Below are 24,478 nucleotides of genomic sequence, written 5' to 3'. Positions count from 1 at the left end.
ACTGTGTTTGAAAAGGTGAGGTATTTGAGGTACTTATTGTTAAATACCGTATTGTTCTTTTTATTTTCTAGTTTGAAAGTTTATTTTCTCACAAGCCTTCATTGTTTAACAAGTTTTGGCAGACCTATCCATCTGCAGAAGAAGTTCTACAGGTAGGAGAATGTTGCCTGGATAAAATCCAGAGTATGAACTAATGCTTTAAGGATTTTGTTTCCATTTATGTTAAGTACGGTTTGGTTTGTTTTCTGACTTGGTTCAGATTTTCTAAAGACTTATTTGCCCAAGTCATTTGTTGATGTTTCATAGGATCTTTCTGCTGTCAGTAAGAACTGAAGTCTCGTGCATGGCCTGTTTCTCTAGCTCAGGGATTCTGTACGTGATACAGAAACTAAAAACAGAGGGGTTGTTAGCAAGAACAGTGAGTGTCATACAGGTGTGCAGTCAGCAGGGAAAAAATGAGGGGAAGATGTACTTTTGAGTGAACTTGTCTACCTAATAGATCAGATTTAAACACTTATTTGTTTTTGTCTATAATGGCTAATAGTCATTCGGACGAGGTGGAGGTAGGACAAGTAGACAACAGCTCTGTGGAAAACCTGGAGGGAAGGGATCACATGAAAGTTAATGTTCACAAAGCGACCTTCCATTTCCTTTTACCTGCAGCTTACTAAGATCATACTTGCTGTTTGACTTTTTTGTTTTTTAAATATTTGTTTATTTTCTTTTGTATCTAGAGAATAAAATCAGGGGAGAGTTTAGAAGGCTGTTTTCATGTTATTAAAACACTCAGCAGAAGACCCCGAAATTGGACTCAATGTGTGGAATTAGCAAGAGTAAAGTTTGAGAAGTATTTTAGCCACAAGGTAGGTAGCTAGGGTGTGGAAATGGGGCACCTGTGGACTGACAGGGACATGGTATCCCTAAAGAAATAGTTTTCCAAGTCTTTGCATGTGTTTCCTTCTCTTCTTCATTAATAACAAGCTTTGCTTGAAATCTAAAACTGTAGCATCCCTACCTCTTTTAACTGTAGAGTTTTTTGGGGGGGATTTCTTTTTTTAGACTGCTCTATTAACTATTCCCTAATAGCTCTATTTAGGATTCTCCATGCAGTTCTGTTGGCATTTTTCCCAACTGATTAGGTATCTCTTATTAAAGTACAATACCTTTCTTTATCTCCCACTAAACTCTGTGTTACTCATCTCTTCATATTTGTATCCTTGATTTTTCTTTAAGCTATCACAGAAAGGTTGGCTGAAATGTGGGCCAGTCGTTATTCAGTTGTGATCCACAGTGTTGCTTCAAGTGTGTTTGGGGAAGGACGGGGGGAATTCTGTAGTAGAGAGGAGTATATTAGTAATTTAGTAATTAGTAATAAAATAAAAATAAAAAATGAAATTAGTAATAAGAAAGCTTATTTTGCTTGGAGCTGGGACTGGTGGGGTGGTAGGTGGGATCTGACACGTGGTGACATTGTCATCTTCATCCTGTGAATGATTAAGTCATTCTGTCTACGTGTACTTGTGTCTTTAAGCTCTCCGTATTGATACAGGTATCTTAGATTTTAACTCTTTAAATGACTTGTGGTATACATTGGAGAGCCTTAGAAGATGTGTAAAGATTTCATATTATTACTAAAAAGGAGATTTTGGTTTTGTGATGTTGCATCAGTCTGACAAACTGCTAAAGCTACTCTCTTTCCTTTTAGGCTCTTCAGCTTCTTCATTCGTTTCCTCTTGATACACGATTAAAAGATGGAAGTAAGTACAAACACCTCCGTGTGCCTGCTGTGAATTCATGGCTTGTGTCATGTGTTGCTGTTCTAGGACTTCATCTTAAGTCTGTCTTCTAACCAGGTTTGTTCTGGCAGTCACCAAAGAGGCCACCTTTCCCAGTGAAGTTTGATTTTAACGATCCTTTGTAAGTATTGCTCTGCATTTTAAAACATCTTTTGAAGCTCACCCCGTAGTAGAGCAGTGGCGTTGTAGCACTACAGGTTGGACTGGTATTTGATGGGTACTAGTGCAGAGTTTTATACAGTGGCAGACAGAGTGATCCATCTTAAACTTTCACTGCAGGTAATTTAACTCTAACTGACATTACATCAGAGGGTGCTATGGGAAGTTCTGACAGTATCTGTCTAGTATGAAAAGGCTTAGAACAACACGTTCTGCTTACTGTGTGACTAAAGAAATACTCCTCATTCTTAGTGTGGGTGAAAACTGAGATCATTCTAAGAATCAGGGTATTTTTGAGGTGAAGATTTCTATCCTCGCATTGATGTTGTGTAAGATTTTATAGTTGCTCTCATGACTGCAGGGGTTAAGAAAATACAGTTAATCCTAGCATTAAATAACTTCACACTCACAAAATGTCACTTAATTTTGGGGAGGACTTCTGAGGACCTCAAAATCTTTATTTTAGACAGTGTGCTCTGAAGGTTAGAAATTCTGTTTCTCTATGTATATTTGCAAGATCTCTTTGAATATGGTTGCAAATGTGCATGTGGCTAATTAAAACTTAAAATAAATTAATTAAAAATTATCTTCCACTTTAGGCACTATGATTTCATTGTGAGCGCAGCAAAACTCTTCGCTACAGTGTACTGTGTTCCTTTCACAGAACAGGTAATCGATACTGCAGTAGTGTTCTTATTTCATAACCTGGGTATATAGGCATACAATTCTGATCCAGCATCCAATTTTCCTGTCCTTTCCAAGAACTAACTAAAGTGATTCTTAATCTGTCCTTCAGCATGGATTGTTCAGCAGCTGTTTGTATATATATTCGTCTTGGTTTGTAATTCAAACCAGAAAAATGCATGAGTAGTGAATTAAGTATTTTCAGTTAGCTCTGAAGTCGTAAATCCTTATTTTGGTGGACCATTTCCTATGTAACATAATAACTGCCTTGAAAGATCTTTTTCAGGCATTTTCTAAGTATATTAGGAATCTTGTTGTGGAGTTTTTATTTTAGTTATTATTTTTACTACTTACAGCCTCTTTGTTGCTTGCCTATCCTTTGTTTTTCATGTTAGACTTTGTCTTTTCTAACTGGATCTTCCTGCAAGTCACGTGTTTACATTTTGCTTCTTATCTCCTGAACTACTTCAAGTCCTCTGCATGAGTAATGCTCCTTTATGTGCAATGAGGAGACCGCAGACAGATCTGTGCATCCAGGTGCTGTGCAGTAAGGCTGATGCCAGGCCTGTCAGACTTGCTGTGCATTGCAGAGCAAAATTCCCAGGAATGCAAAACTGCTCTTCCATTTGTGCTGCAAGCAGCAAAAATCAAAATATAATAAGTATCTATGCTGTCTTGGAGTGTCCCAATTGTCTTCAGTACCCTGTGAACAAAACACAGCACATACCGTCTAAACATCATTTAAAATTTATTGTTGTTTTAAGCTTGAACATAACTTTTTGATACCTATTTTTACATGCATCCCTATTAGTGCAGCTGTCATGCTGTATTTCATGCATATCTTACAGTTTGTACAAATAAATGTTTTCTATTCATATCGATATGGCTGTGGGAGAAATCTTATTTCTTAGAGGTATAAATTCAGCTCAGTTTGCAAAGTGTGAGGCACTTCATTCCTCTGCAGGTCTTATGCATTTTGAACCTCATCTGAGGTTTCAGTGATGATGTTTCAGTGAAACACCGCTGTCTGTTTCTGGGATTTTTTTGGATTTGGTATTCTTTTAAATGTTCCTGCATACAGAGCCTCTTTGTAGAGGGCTTTTTCGGTTGATATAAATTGAAATTGTTTCTCTTCAAAACAATAATAGGATTTGTCAGAAGAAACTATTCTGAAGATAATTTCATCTGTGAAGGTACCAGAGTTCAGACCTTCAAACAAAGTAAGTGTGATTTTAAGTTTCTAGAAAACATAAACCACGCAATATAAGTGTTGCTTATCTCCCACGGCTCTGTGCTTTAATGCTGATCTGAAATAAACATGAATGAAAATGCTTTTTGGGGAAACAAGTAGGGACATAGAGAACTGCATCAACTGATAGAGCTAGGATGTCTGTGCACCCGATGCTCACTGTAGGGTGGATTTTTGGGGGGCTTGTGCAAATGACTTAGCTTTTAAAGTGCACATGTGGTGCTAAGTCAATAAGATTTTTAAGTTTATACGAGGCTATGTTTATGTAATAAAAGTAGTAAAATGTGACTCTTGAGCAACTTCAAAGCAATCCTTGGCTAGAGAAAACTTGTAATTTCTCTCTAGGTAGTTTTATGGAAGTATCTTTACTTTTCTGTTTGTTTTTTAAGTGTTAACTTCAAAATATCTTAAGTGTTATTGTGCAGTGGCTAGCATTTGTTATCCCTCAAAAATCACAGGTAACATTTCCCAGAGTAATATTGTGTTTTCTTGCCCAGTGTTAATACTTGTCTTGTGAATGTCTGCCTCATGAAACAGAACAGTTGTTTTGACATAGAACCACAGAATGGCTGATATTTGAAAAGATTTCTGGCAGCTGCCTAGCCCAATGCAAACATTATGTTTCTCATGGAATTTTGTGTGCTTCAGTTTCTTCCTATATCTCCATGTCCTGACACTGGGTACCAATTAAGAGTCTGGCTCTGTACTTCCTTGCTACCAGATATCTGTATACTTTGATCCTGCTGAGCCTTCTCTTCTCTAGGCTGAACAGCACCACTTCTCTCAACATTTCCTGATATGAGAGATGTTCCACTGCCCTAATGATCTTTATGCCTCTTGGCTGGACTTGCTCTAGTAAGTCCATGTCTCTCATACCTGGGAGGGAAGACTGCAGGGAACACAGAAAATTTAGTACACTTGTTTTGTATGAAGTGCTTGTATTTTATTCCTTTAAACGCTACACACTTGCAGGTTGTACAAACTGATGAAACTGCAAGAAAACCAGATCATATCCCAGTCAGCAGTGAGGATGAAAGAAATGCTATTTTCCAGCTGGAGAAGTCTATACAGTCCAATGAAGCTCTGCAAAGTGAGTTGTGCATAACAGTTTTCTGGCTTAGTAACATCTTGCAATTGCACTGCATTCAGGTCTTTGGATAAAGCAGTTGTTTAATTCTGTAAGAAGTAGGCAGCTGATTGCTAAAGCTTTCTGAAATACTGTGCAGGTAATTGTCCTAATTGCATGACCTGAAAACTTGCAGGCATCTCAGAATTCAGTGGTATATGATTCTCTGTTGTTACTATGTAAGGACAGCCTTGATAACTGTGAGCAGATAGTGGTGCATTAAACTTGAAGGAAGGGAAAGATCCTGAGTAGATTACAGCTGGATGTTTTAGTCCAGCATGAGAAGGCTGGGAGTTGCTTCTTGCAGGAATCAATCTGAAATTGTCCTAAATTGTGAAGGCTGATAATTAGAAGCCTAGAAGAAGAACATATCTAGAAGTATCTTCTAGATATGTTAACATGTGGATTCTTGAATCTTGTTCTTTTTGGTAACACGAAGAGGTCAGCGGGCAAGAACTGCATTTGTGCATCTGTAGTCTATGAGGGCTAAAACCTCCACAGAGGACAGATTATTTTAGCTCTGTCCCATCCCAGAGAGTCTGCCCTACACTGTCTCCCATACTACTGAATTCATACCAATGTGGTTGCAGATAAACAAAGTTCATAGAGGGAATTCTCACAGGAAAAGAGGGAATTCTCACAGGAGAAGAGCTATATGAGTAGAGTGTAATAAGAAACATCCATGGGACCACCCAAAATTTATTCCTGGTGTTGAAAGGAGAACAGTACTCTGGACCTCTTGATAATTCTTGTTGCTCACTTTTAACTATAGCCATGACAGGTACTGGTATGGGAATTTGCCCTTCTAGCGTGGAAAAGCAAGTACAGTTATAAGTTGAATACAAAGCTCCGGGACATGAAAAATATCTGTTCAAGTTCTAATTGCCTGTAACTTGAGCTTAGGGCACCTTCAGTTTTCTAATAATCATTTTTGCTTTTCTTTTTGCCCACGTGCAGATGACTTACAAATGAAGCCCATTTCCTTTGAAAAAGATGATGATAGTAACGGGCATATAGATTTCATAACAGCAGCATCAAACTTGCGAGCCAAGATGTACAACATTGAACCAGCAGATAGATTCAAAACAAAGCGCATTGCTGGCAAGATTATTCCTGCAATTGCAACAGCTACTGCTGCAGTTTCAGGGCTGGTGAGTATGCTTGTAAAAAATAGTGAAAATGTTTCTTTCAGTTACTAAAACTTTCAGCCTAAAACCACTGCTGTCTGGATATTCATTAATGCTACACTGACAGAGCCTCATTTAAGAAGCAGGCTTAAAAATCAGTATGAATACATCATTGTGATCTCTACTATAATGGTAATTATTAGTCTAATATATAATGAATACTTTCATCTCAAACTTAGATTTTGTTGTCATTTAACCTGACAGAGCAGGCAGCTGAGCACCACACACCCATTTGTACATTCCCCTGCAGTGGGATGGCTGAGCGATGTAGGGGAAAAAAGGTAAAACTCTTAGGTTGAGGTAAGGGTTGAATAAGAAAGGTTGTACATCACTTCCCTTTTTCTCCCCACACTCCTAGCTACCACCTGCCAACCAATGCTCAGCCAGTCTCTGAACAACTCTCCCCAGTATTATTGTTCAACGTGACACCATACAGTATGAAATATCCCTTTGGCCAGTTTGGTTAGTTGTCCTGGTTCTGTTCCCACCTATCTCCTTGTGCACCCCCAGCTCCTCACAGGCAGGATGGTACAAGAGGCTGAAATGTCCTTTGCTTAGTGTAAGCACTGCTCAGCAACAACTCAAACTTTGGTGTGGTATCTGCACTATTTTCCTCCCAAACTCAAATCACAGCACTACATCGACTACTATCGCAGTCAAAACTGGGACATATTCTTCAATTTTTCTTGTGTAGCAATACAAAAGGTCAGTCTGGTTTTAGCTGTAGTCAGCCCTCAGTGCTTTCCTTTCTGATCATCTGTCTAGAAAGAGGAGCTGCATATCAGCATTTTGGTTTGTTTTCTGCAATTAATACCAACTTCCATAGGAGTGCCAGTGTCAAAAGTAGTAAGGATCTGTTCTATAGTAGTTCACATCCATGCACCTCAACAAAACTTGGTGCTTTGTTGGAAGTGTCGAGAATTGGAAGAATTTAGAGGAGTTCCCGCATAAGGAATGTTTCTGAACAGTTTAAGTAATTGCAGCAGAGTTGGTTTCTTTGACATATTTGGGTTGCATCTTCAAATGTGATTGAATCTGTGGGTTGTACAAAGGCTCATCTCAACAAGACACACTGCTGTTGTGTGGTTAACTAAATTAATGTTGATGATACAACACCTGTGTTTGGTCTTATGTGATTCTTATTTACTGCAGGTTGCACTGGAACTCATCAAAGTTGTGGGTGGCTACCCAGTGGATGCTTACAAGAACTGTTTTCTGAACCTAGCCATTCCCATAATGGTCTTTACAGAAACTGCTAAAGTAAGAAGAACTGAAATCAGGTAGGAAGGATGATGGTAGAAGGGTAATATTCTGGAAACATGCTATTTGTCACTTAAAACAAGTGCAAAATATGTACAGTTATTAAATTCACAATCACATCAATATTGTATGTGCATGTGTAGCAGAAGTATGGTGGAATCAAAGTTCACATTCAAATTCTGGTCAAATGTTACAGATACTCAAGGTTGACGATTGGTCACTTAGTGCTTGCTGTCAAGCTCCATTAGCCATTTACTACTAACAGTGTAATTGAAATTCTCAGTACTGCCAAGGGTGTCCCATAGTGCACCTCTTGAGAACTCCTTGTTCGGAAATGCAGCTGATACACTCTTCTGTCCTAATTTTAAAATTAGTGGTTTTAAGCAGTTAGTTTTGTTTTCAGTGGAAGCTGTTGGTAGCTAGGCTCTAAAAAGCTAGATGAGATAAACGTGTCGCCTGCTTATTAATAAACATCCTGTGTGCTCAGACTGGAACATGTGGTCAGTAAAAAACCTGTTTTTCAGCAGGCGTGAAAACAGTAAATTCATTGCCCAATACTGTGTTCACTTGGAGTTAGGTTTTGTCTTGCACTTAGGCAGGTGAAAGAGCTGGAGAAATGGCAGCAGGGAGGGAAGAGATTAAGATAAAACAGCAAATCACGGGTAGAGGTAGCAATTCTTTGATATATATTTAAAGGGAGTGCCCAAGTTTGCCTTCTGAAGTAACAAAGAATCTTTTTTTTTTTTTAAACAGAAATGGGATATCATTTACCATCTGGGACAGGTGGACAATTTATGGAAAGGAGGATTTTACTCTGCTGGACTTCATAAATGCTGTCAGAGTAAGATATCATCTATTGCACTGGGTTAATGCAAGATGAGAAGTAAAGAGTTTTCTTGTTTGGGGTTATTGGCTTTTTTGCATTTGTCAAATTATTATTTAAACAAGAATAATTCTAGAAAAAATTGATGTTAATGGAGGTTGTGTCTAAGTAGAACACATCCCAACCTATTTTCAAATTCTTTGTTAATCCACTTGTTCAATTGTATATTGATAAAACTTACATCAGTGTCCACGCATTAGCTTATTTTGTATGGTTTTAGTGATTAGATGTAGTATCAACATCAGTTGTATCTGCTGGTCTGTGCCATCGTCACAGTCCTTTAATGTGTTTTGTGAATTCCAGGAGAAATATGGAATTGAACCAACTATGGTTGTACAGGGAGTCAAAATGCTGTATGTTCCTGTGATGCCAGGTCACATTAAAAGATTAAAGCTGACGTAAGTATAACTGGAAAATGGATCTAGATAAGTGAGTGCATGTACAAATTACGTTGATTGGAATATGCCAAGATTGTGGGTCTGACAGCAGTGTTTTCTCCCCCAGCATTCACTAGTCATTTATATTTGGGAATTGAAAGAGGGTAATTATTTGGGGGGCGGGGGGAGAAGATAAATTAACTTCTGTGTTGAGGACAGGAGATTTGCAAAATGCTGCTCTAACTGATGAAGGCCAGCGTGAGAAACCAAAGAAGTCTGACAGTTTTGGAGAGAAATAATATGCTTTGGTTTTATCAGAAAAGGACAAACTGATACTTTTTACTCAGGCTTAAAACTCATGGTGATATTTATCAACTTAGTTCAGGAAGCAGGAGAAGACATTCAGGAAGGAATGAACGTGCTGGTTGCAGATTGAGATTTATGGTAGTCTGTTCAAGTTTGTGGCAATTCCTTCAGGTTGTAGCTCATTTTAGCCCTTTTAAAACAGAAGAAGTTTGCAAGGCTTTGCGGTGATGAGTCCTGATAAGAAATCAGGACACATCAAACTGGAAGGTATGAGGGCAGAACATTATTTTTTGATTGCTGGGCCTTTGCAGAAGGGTAGCTAGATCCGATCCAACACACCTTATATGTTGATAGAACTTTGCTAGCTCAAAATTTGTCCCTCATAGCTCTTCTGGAGTGTATGCTGGTCAGTGCTCCCAGACATTGCTGTAGTAAATAGTTGCATTGATCAGTTGTCTGCTAGTCATCTACTTGAGAGGAAGTAGTATACACATGAGCAAAGGGATGACTTTGAAGGGGAGAAGAGTCCTAAGCTGGTGCTACCTTTAGGGTGCCTGGCATACAGCCTACCTCAGAATAAATTGCTTATATTCCTTCTTATATGGCTGTAATTTTGATTGAGTGGAGTGTACAATAAAGTCAAAGGCATGGTTTGAAGCTGCCTTTTGTCAGAATATTAAGAATTTCTGTTAACCCCCAGACATTATTCAAGCTTTCTGTGTAATTACAGCTTTTTTGGGGTGCTGTTACAAAGTCCCAAAAGCTTTCTAAGATGTATATAGCAAACTCTGGTCTTGTTTGTGTGTTGTTTTTTGTTGTAGTTGTTTTTGAGATGCTTAAAATCTTTCTTCTTGGGTGGCTTATCCCTTGAAATTAATTTGAGGTCAGGTTGGATGGGGCTTAGAGCAACCTGAGCGAGTGAAAGATGTCCTTGCCATGTGAGGAGTGGTTGGCTTAGATGGTCTTTCAAGGTCCCTTTCAACAAAAATGATCCTCTGATTCTGTAATATGACAGCAAGCATTACTAGACATCTCATTTCAGAATTTCAGCTTTCACTGGTAGCATAGTGTATGGAAACTGTTGAATCAGGGCCTGAAGCTCTGATTGACCACCTGAGGTAAGCACTGAGTCAGCCATGGGAGCACAGGTGAAGGCAATTCACCTGTGTGGCCAGAAGGGGTGGAGCCAGGCTGCACCTCTCCTAGACCTCATTTAAGGGCTGACTGCCATGGGGGAAAGGATCTCTTTCTGGAGATTGTGCCTCTTGGAGTATTTTTCAGCGATCCCGGGACACGGGTAAGCTTTCCATTCATCACCAATTATCCCTCTCTAATGTGATAATCTTTCCAGCCTAACTTGTCTATATACTTATTGATTATACATCTATATACTCACTGATTATACACATACTCCTTAGGAACAGATTTTAGAGACATAGTTGTCACCTTGCTCTGTGACATGAAATTTCCTCACGCAAATGTATGTGATGTTAATATCTCTGCTGAAAAGAGGCTAAGACTTTGTGTTCTTGCAAGGAAACAAGTACTTTGAGGATAGCAGCTTTCTGTCCTGCGTCCTAAAGTATAGCAAGAAGTGAATCCTTCTCTTGTGTCCTACGAGGAATAAAAATGAGTGTGTTCTTCAAGCCTGCTGTCATTTGAACTGGCCTTGTGAACTAGTGCTCCAAGGTAGCAAGAAAGTAGTTCTGAGATATCTAAAGATAGGTAATGAAAGTGAGATTGATTTAAGTATTTATTGTGAAACTTCACAGTGCTAGCTGTATCTTCTGAGGCTTATGTTGCAGTAATAAGACTACAGAGAGCAAAGAGGGGAAGTGGCACTGAAACGTCATGCTTACCTAGTTTAAACTCACTTTGTGGTCATTAAAGGAGGCGTCCTAGATGCTGGTTGCCTTTCCCCCTTCCTAGCTATTCATCTTTAGAATTCAATGACTTGAAAAGTCTTAATTTCAGCAGAATCACTTTCCATGAGAACTGCCTAAGGTCTCCCTAATAAAGTCCTAAAGGCTGCCATTGTTGAGAGACCAAGAGTTTGATCCTACCTCCTGACCGGAATTCTGCACAGAAAACTCATTTTGTCTTGTATCTCAATAGGATGTCAAAGAGAAATTATGTGGGTGAGGAAACCCATCTGAAACTGCCCATCTTCTGTCATTGTTTGTACTGAGCACTTGTTAGTGAGCAATGTAATAGCTCACTAGCAGGCTGAGAACTTTGTCAGCAGTAGAATGCCATTTGCTGTTGCTGAAAGGAAGGAACAGCTTTTGTATTGACATTAAGAGAAGGCTCATGCTCCATTATTGTGGTTTCTGCTAATGAAATTAGTCCTTATTTGGCTCTGAATTCACACTGCAATTCCTTCTCTTATCTTAAACTGTTCTTCATTTCCTTGTAGGATGCAAAAGCTTGTGAAGCCATCAGCTGACAAAAAGTATGTGGACTTGACAGTATCATTTGCTCCAGAGACTGATGGAGATGAAGACTTGCCAGGGCCACCTGTGAGATACTACTTTGTTCAGGAAGACAATTGATGGTAGAGATACAGAAGTCACTCCAGGACCATTTGTTTTGAAAGGAGTGTGCTAATTTTCAGCTATTAAAGATGGTACTATATATTCTTTTTTTTTTTGGTGAAGCCTTAATTAAAAAATGATGGAAGTCAGTGGCTTTGCGCTGAAGACAAACTGGATTTGTTTCATCTGTTCCCATTATCTTCGAACTAGTTTGCTCAAAGGAGGATTGGTCACTCCACAAGATGGAATGTCCAGTACAGTCCTTACCTTAAAGACAGGATTTACGTTCATTTGTGGGGAAAAGCTTTCTTGAAGGAAGCAAGAAGAGTGGTGAACCTAATGATTTGTCCGTGTGTATAAATTGAGCACTGCTCAGAGAAGAGTGCAAAAACTGGGGAAATGGCTATCTTACGATACTCGTGCTGTTCTAAGAACATGTCAAATCCATTTCACGTGTTACTTTATTCTCAAATGAGAATTTCGGTCTTGGCATCCACACGAGAGATAACCCATACAAAATGTTTAAACATCCACTTAGAAGCAAGTGCATTTTTCTGTTTTGTTAGCGGTGCTCTCTTCTAAACTGTAAGTGATGCTGTGTGTCAGAGCGGCTACCCTATGTCAGTCTCCACATGGAAACTTAGGGAGGCAGGTCTTGAATAGATGTGAACTGTCATAGCTTCCCTGAAGTCAAGAGAGCTGGAATTGTTCATTATCTGCACTAAGACTGTTCCTTGGGGAAAACTGCAATATGGGGAAAGTGGAACCCTATCGGAGAGCTGAGTTAACACTTCTGACAATAAAACTTTGTCTTCAAGAAAGTGAAAATAGTTGGTGTGGTTGAGCCTTTCTGCCCTTACCAAATTAAGAGTCCTGCAGCAAGAAAGGATTTTGAAAGGTGGTAAAGGCAAACAGCCCTGGATGATTGTCACAGCAAATACTGTTTCTTCAGCTGCTCCTTCTGGTACCATTTCTTTATAGTGAATGGTTATGCTGTACACCTGTCCACAGCGTGAGTCTGAGTTGCAGAGTGCACCAAATTAGCATCATCTCAGTCTGTTACTGGGTTGTCTCAGTATAAAGAATGTGCTTAAATAATTAGAAACTTCCTTTAGGTTGCGGTGAAGCAGAAGTGCTTTACAGAAGCATCTGTAACAACACATTATCTTTTAAACACGGGATAATGTAGCTGATAGTTTGGATGGGGTCATGGGTGGCTTTTTCATTGTTATTCCCCAGTGATGAGAGTGAAGTGGAGTTAGGATAAAAACAGATCCTACAAACTAGAAAACCTTGCAGTGTTTTTAAGCTTTAGAGGTGGACAGTGCTCATCTCTAAGTACTGCAGATGTTGCAAAAGGGTATTGACTACTTAGCCATTTATCCTTGAGCATCACTTATTAAGATTTAGGGATATCTTCACATTTAATGAACGCTATCGCTTGGGAATTTTACCTGTTTTTCCTTTCTCAGACAGTTGTAGCCAGGAACAACAGATATTAGGCTGGCCACTTGAACAAGAAGATATGTGGAACTGAATATCTGGAATCAACACGATTATTCCAGCATTTGGGATTTAGTCTTACACATGGAATGCATTTGTGAAGGTATATATAGTTTTACAGTCAGAGTTTATAGATCTCATTTTCTAGATTAATAATAATGCTTTTTCAAGTAGCCTATTTCTTTAAATAAAAACAACTTAGATCTTTTTTGAAACAGGACAAAAGAATACTACATTTGGAGTGCAGAGAAGGCACAAGCTGACAGTAAGTTTCCAGTTTTAAATAACAACTGAAATATGTTTGTATGTGCTAATATTAGAGCCTAAACTAAAATTGCTGGTTATTACTAAGGATCACTTGTTTAAATGTTTAGGTTTAAACAAAAGCACTGTCACCTCTCAAAATTGTAAGCTGGGGAAAAAAATGAATTTCTGAGTAGGTACACTCTGTGGTGCGTTGGTGCAGTGTTTAATGTGCTCCTGCTTTTAAGGTATGCAGCAAAGCAAAATAGTTTTAGTCTCACTACTTTGCTTGAAGGGCACCTGAAGGTCCTCAGATAAAGGTAACGGAGTGACTCTTGCTGATGACAGTGCATACAGCTTTGTGAGACCCTTGCTAAAAATTCCACATGTAGGCTGGAGCAGAACTGACAGATACTGCTCTTACTGAGCGTATGTAGGGTATGTGTCCATTCTACAGATTCTACAGGGTTCTTCTCAATTTGAGATAGAAAAACTGAAAGTGTACATCTCCAGATACTTCTGGCAGACCTTTAAAATCTTCTGAACTTAAGTTAACCCAGGTAACATTTTAACAAGAAATTACCTAAGGGAACTTCATACAGAAGTGTGCGTGTCAAGTGGCTCTTAAAATGTTTTTTCATGTTTTGAAATGAATAGCTTTCTGAATAGAGATAGCTGTGATGTAAATGCATTCACTCGCATGAAGTGAGCTGATTCAGTGAGGATTTCTTTGATGCAGTCCCTTTCTCAATCAAGTACTGCTTTCTGCCAGCATTTCCAGCAAGTGTTCAGTGGGCTCGCTCAAACTGGGCAAGTGCGCTGTGGGCTGGGGGGAGTCGTTCGTCCACATCTGCGTTGTTGTCAGTACTGTGTAGTGCTGCCAGTGCAGAGGTGCACTGCACCACGTAGATGGGTTTTCCCATAATTTCTTAATGGCCACTCTTATAGTCTTAATAGTTACCAGAATTTTTATGCATGGAAAACTAGACATTTAGCTCCCAGCTCTGTCTCTTTAATTCTTGGAGTAGTGAAGATTCTGTGTGGGGAAAACCTATTCCCATTAACAGGACTGTTTTGACAGATGTGAACTGGTAGTTCTGATTGATTTGGGATTTTATTTACCAACCCAAGGAGTAAACAGCACGTTTTCATTCTCCCTTTTCCAAATACATGTGATGAATTTGTGAACATGCAACAGTTCTAGCAAATGCAACAGAGGCAACTGTGACACCATGTCAAAATCCCACATCCTGAAATAGTACAGGGTTTGTATATACATCTAAGTTGAATCAAATAGAAGTAAGGGCCTTGGGTAAACTGACATTTGTAGTCTTTCCTTCTGTCTTTAGAAATGTTTTGTCTGTATAGTAGTCATTTAGTCATTTGAAGAAAAGAACTATATTTCAACCAAATGCAACAGGCTTAATTCTACCTCTGTTGAAAGGTCTGTCCATCCCTGTTAATTAGCATATTGTCTATAATTACAGAAAACAGGCTTTGCTGCAGCACAGGACAACAGTCTGAACTTCCATCTAAAGGGTTCCATGTTAAACGTGTCATGTGTTACAGCATTGATAACCTCACCAGCAAAACTGTCTTCTAAGTGAATCATCTTACATGGCAAAAGTCAGATACATTGCATGGCACGCTTTAGAGGCTTAAAATACTAAATTTTGGTCCTACTGCTGACCACTTTGGGTACTTGTTTTGAAGGCTGGATCTCCAGTTTCCCAGAGGATGGACACTGGCTCCTTTTTGTGCCTCTGTCTTTCATCAGGACTTTACTCGTGTTTTGCTTTCAGAACTGTGGTCCTTCTGCAGAGCCTCGTTGCATGTCTGCATGATGAAAGGCTTCAGGTTTCCATGGGTTTGGATCACAAAGTAACTGATGACATCCTGAAGGCTTCTAACTGTCACCTGTTTCACAAACAATAACAACAAAGTAAACACAACCAAACAAAACATACTGCACGTATTACAGTGAGAATGCATTTTTGAAAACATGCTGGCAGCCTGAGATGCCTAGCAGTGTTTTTCAAACAACTAACACTGTGTTTACATCTAGCATTTAGATGCTGTGAGGCCTAGGACAGCTCTCCACAACCAAAGGTAACACCTTTAGCCTTGAATGCACAACTCTTTCCATCAAACAAGCGAACAAACTAAAAGAGGTTTAGGTCTGCGTGCCCTCGTGCTCTTCAGTGATTGCTGATGGTCTTTCAGTGGGTAGTTTAATTGGAGATGCTTTATCAAAACATTAGGATGTTTCTGAGGACATTGGTGAAACAAAGTCTCAAGGAAAGCGATAGGGGAAAAAAACGCTTTCATAAACCACACCATGGGGTCCAGGCACCCTTGTCTGCACCTCAACTAAGTTACTTTCATCTTTCAAAAAGTTTCAAGAAGTCAGCCATTACAGGAGAGCAGTGCTTTGCCCTTCTCAGAGAGAAAGTGGCACTTTGATTCAGTGTGATGCTTTTGGGATCCTTGCATTCTGAACTTCCTCTAGCTGCCACAAGAGCTCGGTTTTTTTAGACTCAATACTGAAGACTGAGTTGAGAAAACATGAAGCAATCTTGTTCTGTGGGTGGTGGTGGTTGGATTTTATTTTTGGTAGAAGGTAGAAGAGGCATAATGTGAGTGGTTTTTTTCCTACTATCCTAATTCTTAAATTTGTTCTTGATTAGGTTAGTTAGACTAACGAGAGGCAAAATATCTACATACTTTTTTTTTTTTTTTTTTTTTTGCAGATTATAGTTAGGAATTGACTATAGCTTTTCTAATGTTCTGTGAAGTAGCAATTTTTACACCTGCTTAAGAATCTCCAGCAAGGAAATGGCTCATTTACCTGTCTTTCCAATTCAATAATGTAACTTCTTTCTCTGGATGTCACTCTGTAGTGCTTTATGCATGGAGCACTGAAAGGAAATGAAGTGTAAGTTAACAGGCTGCTAGAAATGAAATACCTTATGGTGTACCATTGTTGTCATAATGAATTCCATGGCAGGAGCAGTGGATGTGTGCTTTGCAATATCCCCATGGCCTACTCAAGTGTGTGTGTGGCAGGGTGAGGCTTTTGTTCTCCTAGGAGAGGAAACTGGGAACACTGGGATTTGCAAATGTCATTCCCGGTGTTTCAGAAGACTTGTTCTGAAGCTCTGCAAAGCTAGAATGTGGCAATCCAGTTAAAACAAGGTGATTTTAGATCAAGTTACTGTTAGAAAACATTTGTCTCTTTCATTTTTCTTTGCTCGTTTTAGAAAGAGATATGGCCTGTTCATTTTTATTCTCCATGAAGATTTCTTACATTGAGCAGCATTTCAAGGGCAGGCAACAGGTGGGAAGACCGTTCTCCTGAGGAAATAGACTTTTGTTGGCTGATCTTTAGTGCTGCTTTGTTTAGTCAAACTGACTTTGGAGGAGGAGAGGATTACTAGATTGGTCTCAGGCCCATCCCTGCTCACCCACTTTTCTCAAAGTAGTCTGAAGGTGGGGCATATGCTTCACACACATTTAGTGGGTATTATAAGTTCAGCTTTTAGTATGGTGCATACTACTTAAGAATGGGGTAACGCGTTATGGAAACAACCTACTCCAGCATCTGTCGGACAGTGATTGCATAGTTCTTGCTGTCACTGCCAGGACGCAGGATCAAATTCCCACACAAAGGGTTATTTTCTAACATCTCTATTGCTTCTTTCCGAGACACTGCATAGAAGCACCTGCATAGAAGGGAGAGGAGAAACAGCATGGATGCAAGTTACACCAGCAAGGCCACGTTATTCTCAGCTGTGCAAAGAGATGTGGTCTACCAGGTTAATGCAGTGTTAGGCTTATCCAATGTAATTAGCCATGGCTGCCAAGGGGCATGACATCTGGAGGATTCTTGATGATTAATGCTACTACAGGAGAGCAGTGCCTTGCCCTTCTCAAAGAGAAAGTGGCACTTTGGTTCAGTGTGATGCTTCCTGGACCCTTGCAAAGAATGTGAGAAGACCAACCTGGATCTACCTTGAATTTCTCAATGCTAATCAGCATGTTCTCAGAAGGGCAGATATACCGGTCCAGCGTGTGGCTTTCTAAAAGATTTATCAAGTGTAGCAATATGCTACATGCAGCCTTTTCAAAACAAAAGGCATTGTAGAAAAGCTGTAGAAGGAATATTTCTGTCATGAAATCTCTGTAAAGGCCTTAAGGTAAATTTTGCTCATTGCATATTTTAAATGTTTGTACAACAGTTGAATTTCGAACCTCTTTATGAAAACAATATTTGGAAAGAAGAAAGGAAGGCTCTTCTAGTTGGGCTGAGGTTTGCGTATTTCAGTCAGAACTTACGCTGGCATAGCAGTCACTGTACTACTGTAGTCCTTGCTGGAAAGGCTTTCTTTATTCTGGGTTGTGCTGGAACAGTCAGTAAGCATAACCCTTCTTTTCTTTTCTTTATCTAGCACTTCATGTATTCTTGTAAGTTGTTCAAGTGATAACGACTCATCCAGTGGAACTGACAACTGAAAATGAACAGCATAGTTGAAAATTAAAGACTGGACAAATGTGAGCAACTGTTTTCTGTGTGCAAAACAGCAATCTCCAGAGTGCAGCTGCCATGTAGTAGTCTTCTTACTTGGCTGGTTGAAGCAGATACAGTAATTTGGAAGGTTTGTGACTACTTATGTTTTGAGTAAGATGCTGCACGTCTGTTTTTGGTAGAAAAGCAGACATACATACACATCTGTACTCTCATTTACCAGAGATACCGACTAACAAAAGTGGGCACAATTATATTTTGCAGTTGCTATACTGCGAAACTTAACCTGTTTCAGATAACCTCAGCTTTTGAAGTGATTCAGCTACACCAATGTAAACTCACCTGTGAACAATCTTCCTTTCTCCTGGACATTATTAAAGAGAGTCTTGCTATTTTCAAAGTGCATTTAACATTTAAGGATGGGTTTACATGAAATGATAATCATACAGTTATTTCACAGTAATTATTGATGATCATTTTAAAAACGTGTGGATGACACCCTACGCTCTCAAGCACTGAGAAAGGGGGTAAAGTAGTTCAGGAGTCTAAAGAGACTGAGTAAAGCCAGAGCTAGAATAACCTAAGTTCTTTCTTTCCATTTTCAAACTATTTCAGCTGACAAAAACTGCTGCAAGTTTTGACTGCTAAAGCAATAACAGGTGCCCCAAAGGAAGGACAGTGCTAGCTGCTCAGAATAGGGAAACACTGGTTCCATCTGGTTCCTAAGTGCCAGCTGGGTGCTGAGGGGAAATGAAGACTCTTGGTTTTCCCTGGTAGAGTATAAGGTAGGGCTCAGTGGGTTCTCTCGGGTGTGCAGTTCAGTCATTTCTTTGTTTATTTCTTCATCCCTTGTTAAGTATTTATAGATGTTGTTTCCCTCAGAGCAGGCTCCTTTTTTCACAGGTGCAAGGAGGACTTCTGCAGATGTCTCTCCTTGGACAGCCAATAGTGGATTGGGAGCTGTTTGATTGGGTACCACGGCAGATGAGCTGGGGTGTACCAGCCTGAATTTGGCTGTCTTTGCAGGGAGGGGTGGGCACGTTAGTGTGTGCAAGCACATCAGAAACAAAGCTTTAAGCCAACTTGTTGCATATATGAAGACAAAAAAAAGCCCTCATACATGCTTTCAGTATTGAGTGAGATAAAAAACTGTTCCCTACCTTTGTTACGGTGAGAATAAAACCCTTCCATTCTTTCCCATGCTCACAGTTATCAGCCTAAGAGAACAGAAAGTGAATGTAAGAATGACTACAGCAAAAAGAAAAACTAATACAGTATTTTCATGTAAAAGCTCAGATAACTTTCACATAGTTAGAACTGCCTTGCCTGCAAATAAGCCTCCTGCCAAACTAAACCACACCCTCTGCACTCCACAATTATTGAGAGAGGATGGAGTTGGGGAGATGAAAACTCATGGGCTCTGTTGGAGTAAATGGAGTGGGTGAGTTGATTCAGTAGGAAGGCCAAGCTAAGGAGATAGGTTAGTCTCAGCTGTAAAACCTTGCAGGTAGTCCCTGAGATCTACAGTCTCTACAGCTTTTGAATGGGGGCGAGGCGCTGGTCAGATCTATTATTGCCCTTTTTATATTACAGGTGACCCGAGTCTGTCAGTGGGGTACTTTCTGCTTTTTTTTCTTGCATATTTTCTTGTTCAATTCTTCGCTCACTTTAGGTTCCCAGATGCTCCAGAGAAAACTGTCTAATGCCTGAAGGGGGATTTTCCCTGGTGTTAGGTTCCTTAGTGCTTCCTTGACTGCCTTTTTGTGCTTGGCCGCAGGCTGTCAAATAGAAAGCTTTACTCCCACACAGAGCTCTGAATATCTACAGGTGACAGGGTAGGGCACCAAGGGGTTACAAATGACAGGTTTTCTCTTTTTACCTTCACTTCCAGCTTTTCATTCAACAACATCAGGATGAACTGTGCAGAGTCGTTTTCATTTGGATAAATACTGGTTACTGAGGTCAAAGCCGATATATCTAGTTTGTGTGAGTACTAAGGAAACAAAGAAAAGGCATAGCACAAGTTGAAAATTTCACCAAAATGTAGCTGTTCTTCAAATACATTTGTTTAGAAGAAAATACTGGGAAACTTTATTTTTTGACAGATGTTGGGTTAAGTTTTACTGAGGGATGTTTCAAAGCTCAGTCCTTTTGTTTCTGCTTACAGAAACTTACCGCCCACAACATGCATTCTGGATTTTTCCCTTTCTTTCTAACTACACGTTAAAGACAAGAGACCTCCCCAAATAATTGCTTTCTTACTTCAACTAAACCCATAGCCACAATACTCCAGTGATTATACCAAGCACGTTTTTCTCTGCTGCGCAGAGGAAGATCATATTACCCATCAAGATACAGTTTTTACCTTTGTGCAGAACTAAGAAGGAGCGTGCAATAATGTTATGGAGCAACATGGATACATTTTTAGCTCAGGTAACAAAAAAAATCTTCCTTTTTGCTTTGATGAAACAGATTAATACTATTGTTTGCTTCACTCTGGCTTTTTTTTTTTTATCAGCCTTCCTGTTGCTATGTTGAGTACTGGACTGTGTGGGTGAGGGAGGAAGGGGTGCAGAGAGGTGTCTAGGGTACGTGAGGACTGATTAATGAAAACAACCAGAGCAAGTCATCCAGTCTGCTGTTGCAAAGACAGCGTGCTACTTACTGTTGGTGCCTTCTTATCATCATAAAAGAAGAGCATAGTTCCTCTCAGTTCTGTCCAAAACAGTCTAAATTCCTGTTACAGAGGAGGAAGTGTCAGTTCGTCAGGACAATCTTTTTCATTTCCATAAAGTGCTGAAAGAATTGCTATGAAAAAATGTCCTTGTGTGCTTTTAAACCAGTGTTTTAAAGATTATTAAAGAACGAGTAGTTATTTGTCTTCTATGCAGCTTATGCAAAAAGAAAAAAGTTGACTAGTTTTTTTGCAAGGTAAAAAGATGCACATGCTCTATGCTTTGTTGTCTAGTATCCTACTCTGGCATCGAACTAGAAAACTTTAATTGTAATGAATTTAAGTGTTTTTAACATTAATCAGTTTAAAGGGGGTAAGTAATATATTCAGTCAAAGTGTCTATTTGCACATAATTTTCATCTCACCAGTTTACTTGCTGGACAAGTAAAGACAAGATAGGGGACAAGGTCACGGAACTTGTGAGTAGTCTGACCTACTAACTATGCTTCCTGTATATGAAGTGATATTTTGCATGCTTTGTCTTTGAATTATGTGCAGTAGCATTCATAAATCAACATCATGACAAAGTAAATGTAATTGTCTCACTCTTCTCATGGGTTCTGTGATAATTTTTACGGGTTCAGACTCAAGTGAGGGGAAAGGTTTCTGCATCTTTCTCCATTTTCTTGTGACCAGTACCCCAAGAAAAATAGCTCTTACGGGAGTGGAAACACAGAAATGTGACACAGTTCTGAACACTGTTCTAGTGTTTGATTTCCTTACTTGTTGCATGTTTGTTTATTTGGGGGATGTTGTTTGGGGGTTTTCTTTGGCACAAAGTTGGAGATATTCACAAAAACTGAGAAAGAAATAACTTGTGAAATCTGCTGTGTCATATGAATTACTGTGAACAAATTTTCCCTGGAGTATCCTGCAGGAGATCCTTACTCCCTGTCCTGCAACCCCTAATTTGTCTTTCTGGTGGTTTCTGTCAAACTAATAGCGTAAGGTTCTCTACAGCACTCAGCCTCTGGACCCCAACCTCTGCGCACTGCAATGTGCTGCAAAGGTGCAAATGTCCTCATTGAATCATGAGCCTAAGCGAGTTAATGAAGTCAGTGGATGCTGTGTGCTGGGGCTGGATGTCATGACAAGCTTTTAGATTGCGCCTTATAGACTTTGTGCTCTATGGAGATGGGGTAGCAGTTGCTCAGAAACATTTCCAATTGTTTCACACATTCAAAAAATGTATTCATACATTTTTTTTTCCTTGCATGTCTGGTTTCTCATAAATGATAATACACCTTGCTCATCTCACGTGAGTCTCCTCCGACTGGTCTGTATTATTGCTATGCCCTGTTACTTTTTCCTATTTCATTATGGTAGGTAACCATATTTCAAAAGGAGAGATTTTTCACTGAACAAAGAGCTTTTACATAGAGGGATATAAATAAAGCACTCTAACAAGGAGCTTTATTTAAACGTGAGGGTATTTCCATGCTACACTAACGCAAGGCACTGAATAATTTTTAGTGAGGCAGAAAAATGAACCACTGATCAATTGTCTCCTTTTTGTTTCTTGGAGTTTCTGTTTTCTCTGCTAACTAGCTTGTTCCTGTATTTGTGAGCCACAGTGTTATTTCAGTTTCTTGATTGTATCTCCTTTTCGCAATGCATAACTCATTTTCTCTACTTTGTGCATCTGCTTCCATGGAGGTGCGAGTGTAGGTATGGTCCCTAAGTGTTGGGATTGTCATTATCAAGTGCTAAAAAGGGGCAATCAGCTTAAGTACATACTCTGAACATGGTAGCACTGATTAAAAGCATATGGGCATTTACCAGTTTGGGTTGTAAATAATTATCCTGGCTCAACAAATCACCATTATGTTTTGAAGCTAGTCCACCTGTGTGGAACAAGAAAATGAGGCACAGCTAATACATATCATAGTGGTGCGTTGTTGAAGATTTCAGAATGTGTAGTCTTCTCCAGAAAACAGATTGTGCATTGAAGCAATATAACCATCCAAACTGTCTTGGTATTAAAGTATTGCATTAGCTTCTCTCTGTGGTGGTAGCTATGAAATTGGTCAAAATCAATCCATATTTCAGCAAGTATGTCATCATCGTAATATTACAATTCAGGAGGTAAATTACAATGGGATCCTGGAGATATTGATGGTTATCTTGTGTAACTTATTTTACTTTTTTTGTTGTTGTTGCTGTTTGTTTCCTCAAGTTATTTGAAAAGAGATGAGATGAAAGTGCAAATTAAGCTAGATATCATTATTTCAGCACAACTGTTTGTGTCAGCCAGCACTGAGAAGCATTTCCTACCACTATCAGCAGAGGATTAGCGCCTAGCAGTAATTTTCTGAGAAAATGCCCAAACGTGACAGCTTTGTGGGCTGGTGCAGCTTACCTGGCACTGCGAGCGCCGGACTGATAGGTAACCTTGGAAGTACAAGGGCAGACCTGTGAGCCTCTGTCTCTCCTGGGAGATTCGCCGGGGTGCTGCCTGAGGGGCTTCTGCAGGCTGCTCCATGCTGCTCCTCAGCAGCCTCTAGATATCAGTTCTGCTGTTTGGTTGTTGGTTTCTTCTGCCTGTTGTTTGCTTTTTAAATCCCCTTTCCACTCCTGTTCTTGTTTGCTCTGTGTCAGCCTCAGCCAGAGAGCTCATCCTGGTGAGGGGAGGGGGGAAAAAACAGTACCTCAAAGAGGAAGTCTCAGTGCTTTGGTTTTAAGTCAGCAGACGTTCCACTCAGTGTGTAGTCCTCAGGGGAAGCAGACTGAGTGGATTGAAAGGATCTATTCTTGGGAGTGTGTTTCTTGGTTTCCTCAAAGGTAAGCATTCAGATGGTACCGCACAACGGCACAAGGCTGCATCATTTCTGTCAGCTGGAGGTGGTGGCAGGCCAGCCCTGCAGGCAGGGAGACTGCTCTCTAAGTGGCTTTTCAAAGTTTTCCTCTGTGAGCGTGTTGTAACGTTGAAGCTATTGGAGTTGGAATTTCTATAGGATATGGGATGCCAAAAGTAATAGTGGGAATAAGCTTACTGTTGTGTATGGCCGCTCAGGGTAAATCAACTTTGTAATGTGCATGTGAGAAAAATATTTATTTCTGAAAGAGGTAATGATGTGGGTCTTGCTGAACTGAGAGGTGACACTTCCATCAGTTTCCCAGAACCTTTACGTTTCAATTAGTTTCTGACCTTCCCTATAGTATTTAGGAAGAATCGGGATGACTGCACTTGGCACTTTCCTGCTCGTTGTTGCTAAAAGCAAAGCTTTTATCCAGCCCAAAGGTCATGTGCTGGGTAGGTCAGGGCTCATATTTGGTTAAAAAAAAAAAAAAAAAAAAGATTTACAAAAAATCTTCTTAGTTTTTTATCATCTCCTCAACCCGTTCTCAGCCCTAGCAGGTACAGTGCACCTCCTCACAGCTTGTGGAACACCAAGACTCTGATGTGAGGTTTCAGATGTTCCGCTATCCAGGAAAAACAACTTTCTCTAGGCAGAACCTCAGTTTGCTGAAGACTCTGAATTAGTTGCCAGGGATCAGCTGGGGCAGATCTCTGTCCCTCAGGTTTTGGCTAAATGTCAGAGAGCACATTGCTGTACTTCTGGTTTTGTTTAAATGGCAGAATGTGACTTCGCCACCGAATGATGCAGAACAGATAAAGAAGGGCATCCGCACGTTTGAATCCTCGTAGACCAAGAGGAAAACCACCCCATTCCCTCCCCTCAGGGAACAGAAAGCCGCCGAGGAGGTGAGGGAGGCTGTCCTATAGCTTCTGCGCACGCGCAGCAACGGCCCTCGGAAGGTAGAAGCCGCGCGCGCTCGAAACAACCGCCCTGGTTGGCGCGAGGCGGTCGCCGACCAATGGGGCGAGGCGGAGGGGGCGGGGCGCCGGGCGCCGGCCAATGGGACGAAGCGGCGGGGCCGCCGAGGTTTGAAAGCGGCGGAGTTGAGGGA

The 24,478-nt window shown here is 40.1% G+C and overlaps 2 protein-coding genes across 6 annotated transcripts in view; one reads left to right on the top strand and one right to left on the bottom strand.

Moving 5' to 3' along the window:
- UBA6 (ubiquitin like modifier activating enzyme 6) overlaps nt 1–12,389 on the top strand; it is a 32,362-nt gene extending 19,973 nt beyond the window's left edge. For all 3 annotated transcript variants that reach the window (XM_420609.8, XM_040699753.2, XM_015276395.4), the window contains exons 23-34: nt 72–152; nt 735–863; nt 1,706–1,757; nt 1,854–1,917; nt 2,555–2,624; nt 3,788–3,859; nt 4,861–4,978; nt 5,972–6,165; nt 7,354–7,481; nt 8,215–8,302; nt 8,648–8,742; nt 11,444–12,389. In XM_420609.8, coding sequence (XP_420609.5) covers nt 72–152; nt 735–863; nt 1,706–1,757; nt 1,854–1,917; nt 2,555–2,624; nt 3,788–3,859; nt 4,861–4,978; nt 5,972–6,165; nt 7,354–7,481; nt 8,215–8,302; nt 8,648–8,742; nt 11,444–11,579 — 1,227 coding nt within the window. In that variant the 3' untranslated portion in view covers nt 11,580–12,389. The remainder of the gene's footprint in view (nt 1–71; nt 153–734; nt 864–1,705; nt 1,758–1,853; nt 1,918–2,554; nt 2,625–3,787; nt 3,860–4,860; nt 4,979–5,971; nt 6,166–7,353; nt 7,482–8,214; nt 8,303–8,647; nt 8,743–11,443) is intronic.
- On the bottom strand, nt 31–23,181 carry STAP1 (signal transducing adaptor family member 1). Of its 3 annotated transcripts, XR_005859585.2 has the most exons (10): nt 22,926–23,181; nt 20,498–20,569; nt 19,712–19,825; nt 18,993–19,049; nt 17,643–17,815; nt 16,901–17,029; nt 16,156–16,225; nt 14,998–15,224; nt 2,994–3,342; nt 31–596 (listed from the first exon to the last, which is right to left on the bottom strand). XR_005859585.2 is itself a non-coding variant. In XM_004941189.5 (8 exons), exons 1-8 carry the CDS (start codon nt 23,046–23,048, stop codon nt 15,081–15,083), a joined length of 882 nt encoding a protein of 293 aa, XP_004941246.2. In that variant the 5' UTR covers nt 23,049–23,181; the 3' UTR covers nt 14,403–15,080. The 3 variants fall into 3 exon arrangements, 1 of the variants encoding a protein (XP_004941246.2); XR_005859584.2 differs by lacking the exon at nt 31–596 and having other exon boundaries at nt 858–3,342; XM_004941189.5 differs by lacking the exons at nt 31–596; nt 2,994–3,342 and having other exon boundaries at nt 14,403–15,224.
- Between the last annotated feature and the right edge of the window lie 1,297 nt (nt 23,182–24,478).

This window comes from Gallus gallus, chromosome 4 (genome assembly GCF_016699485.2).
Source record: "Gallus gallus isolate bGalGal1 chromosome 4, bGalGal1.mat.broiler.GRCg7b, whole genome shotgun sequence".
NCBI classification, from domain to species: Eukaryota; Metazoa; Chordata; class Aves; order Galliformes; family Phasianidae; genus Gallus; species Gallus gallus.
The sequence above is the reverse complement of the archived record's forward strand: the minus strand, read 5'-3'. Positions and strand labels throughout refer to the sequence as shown.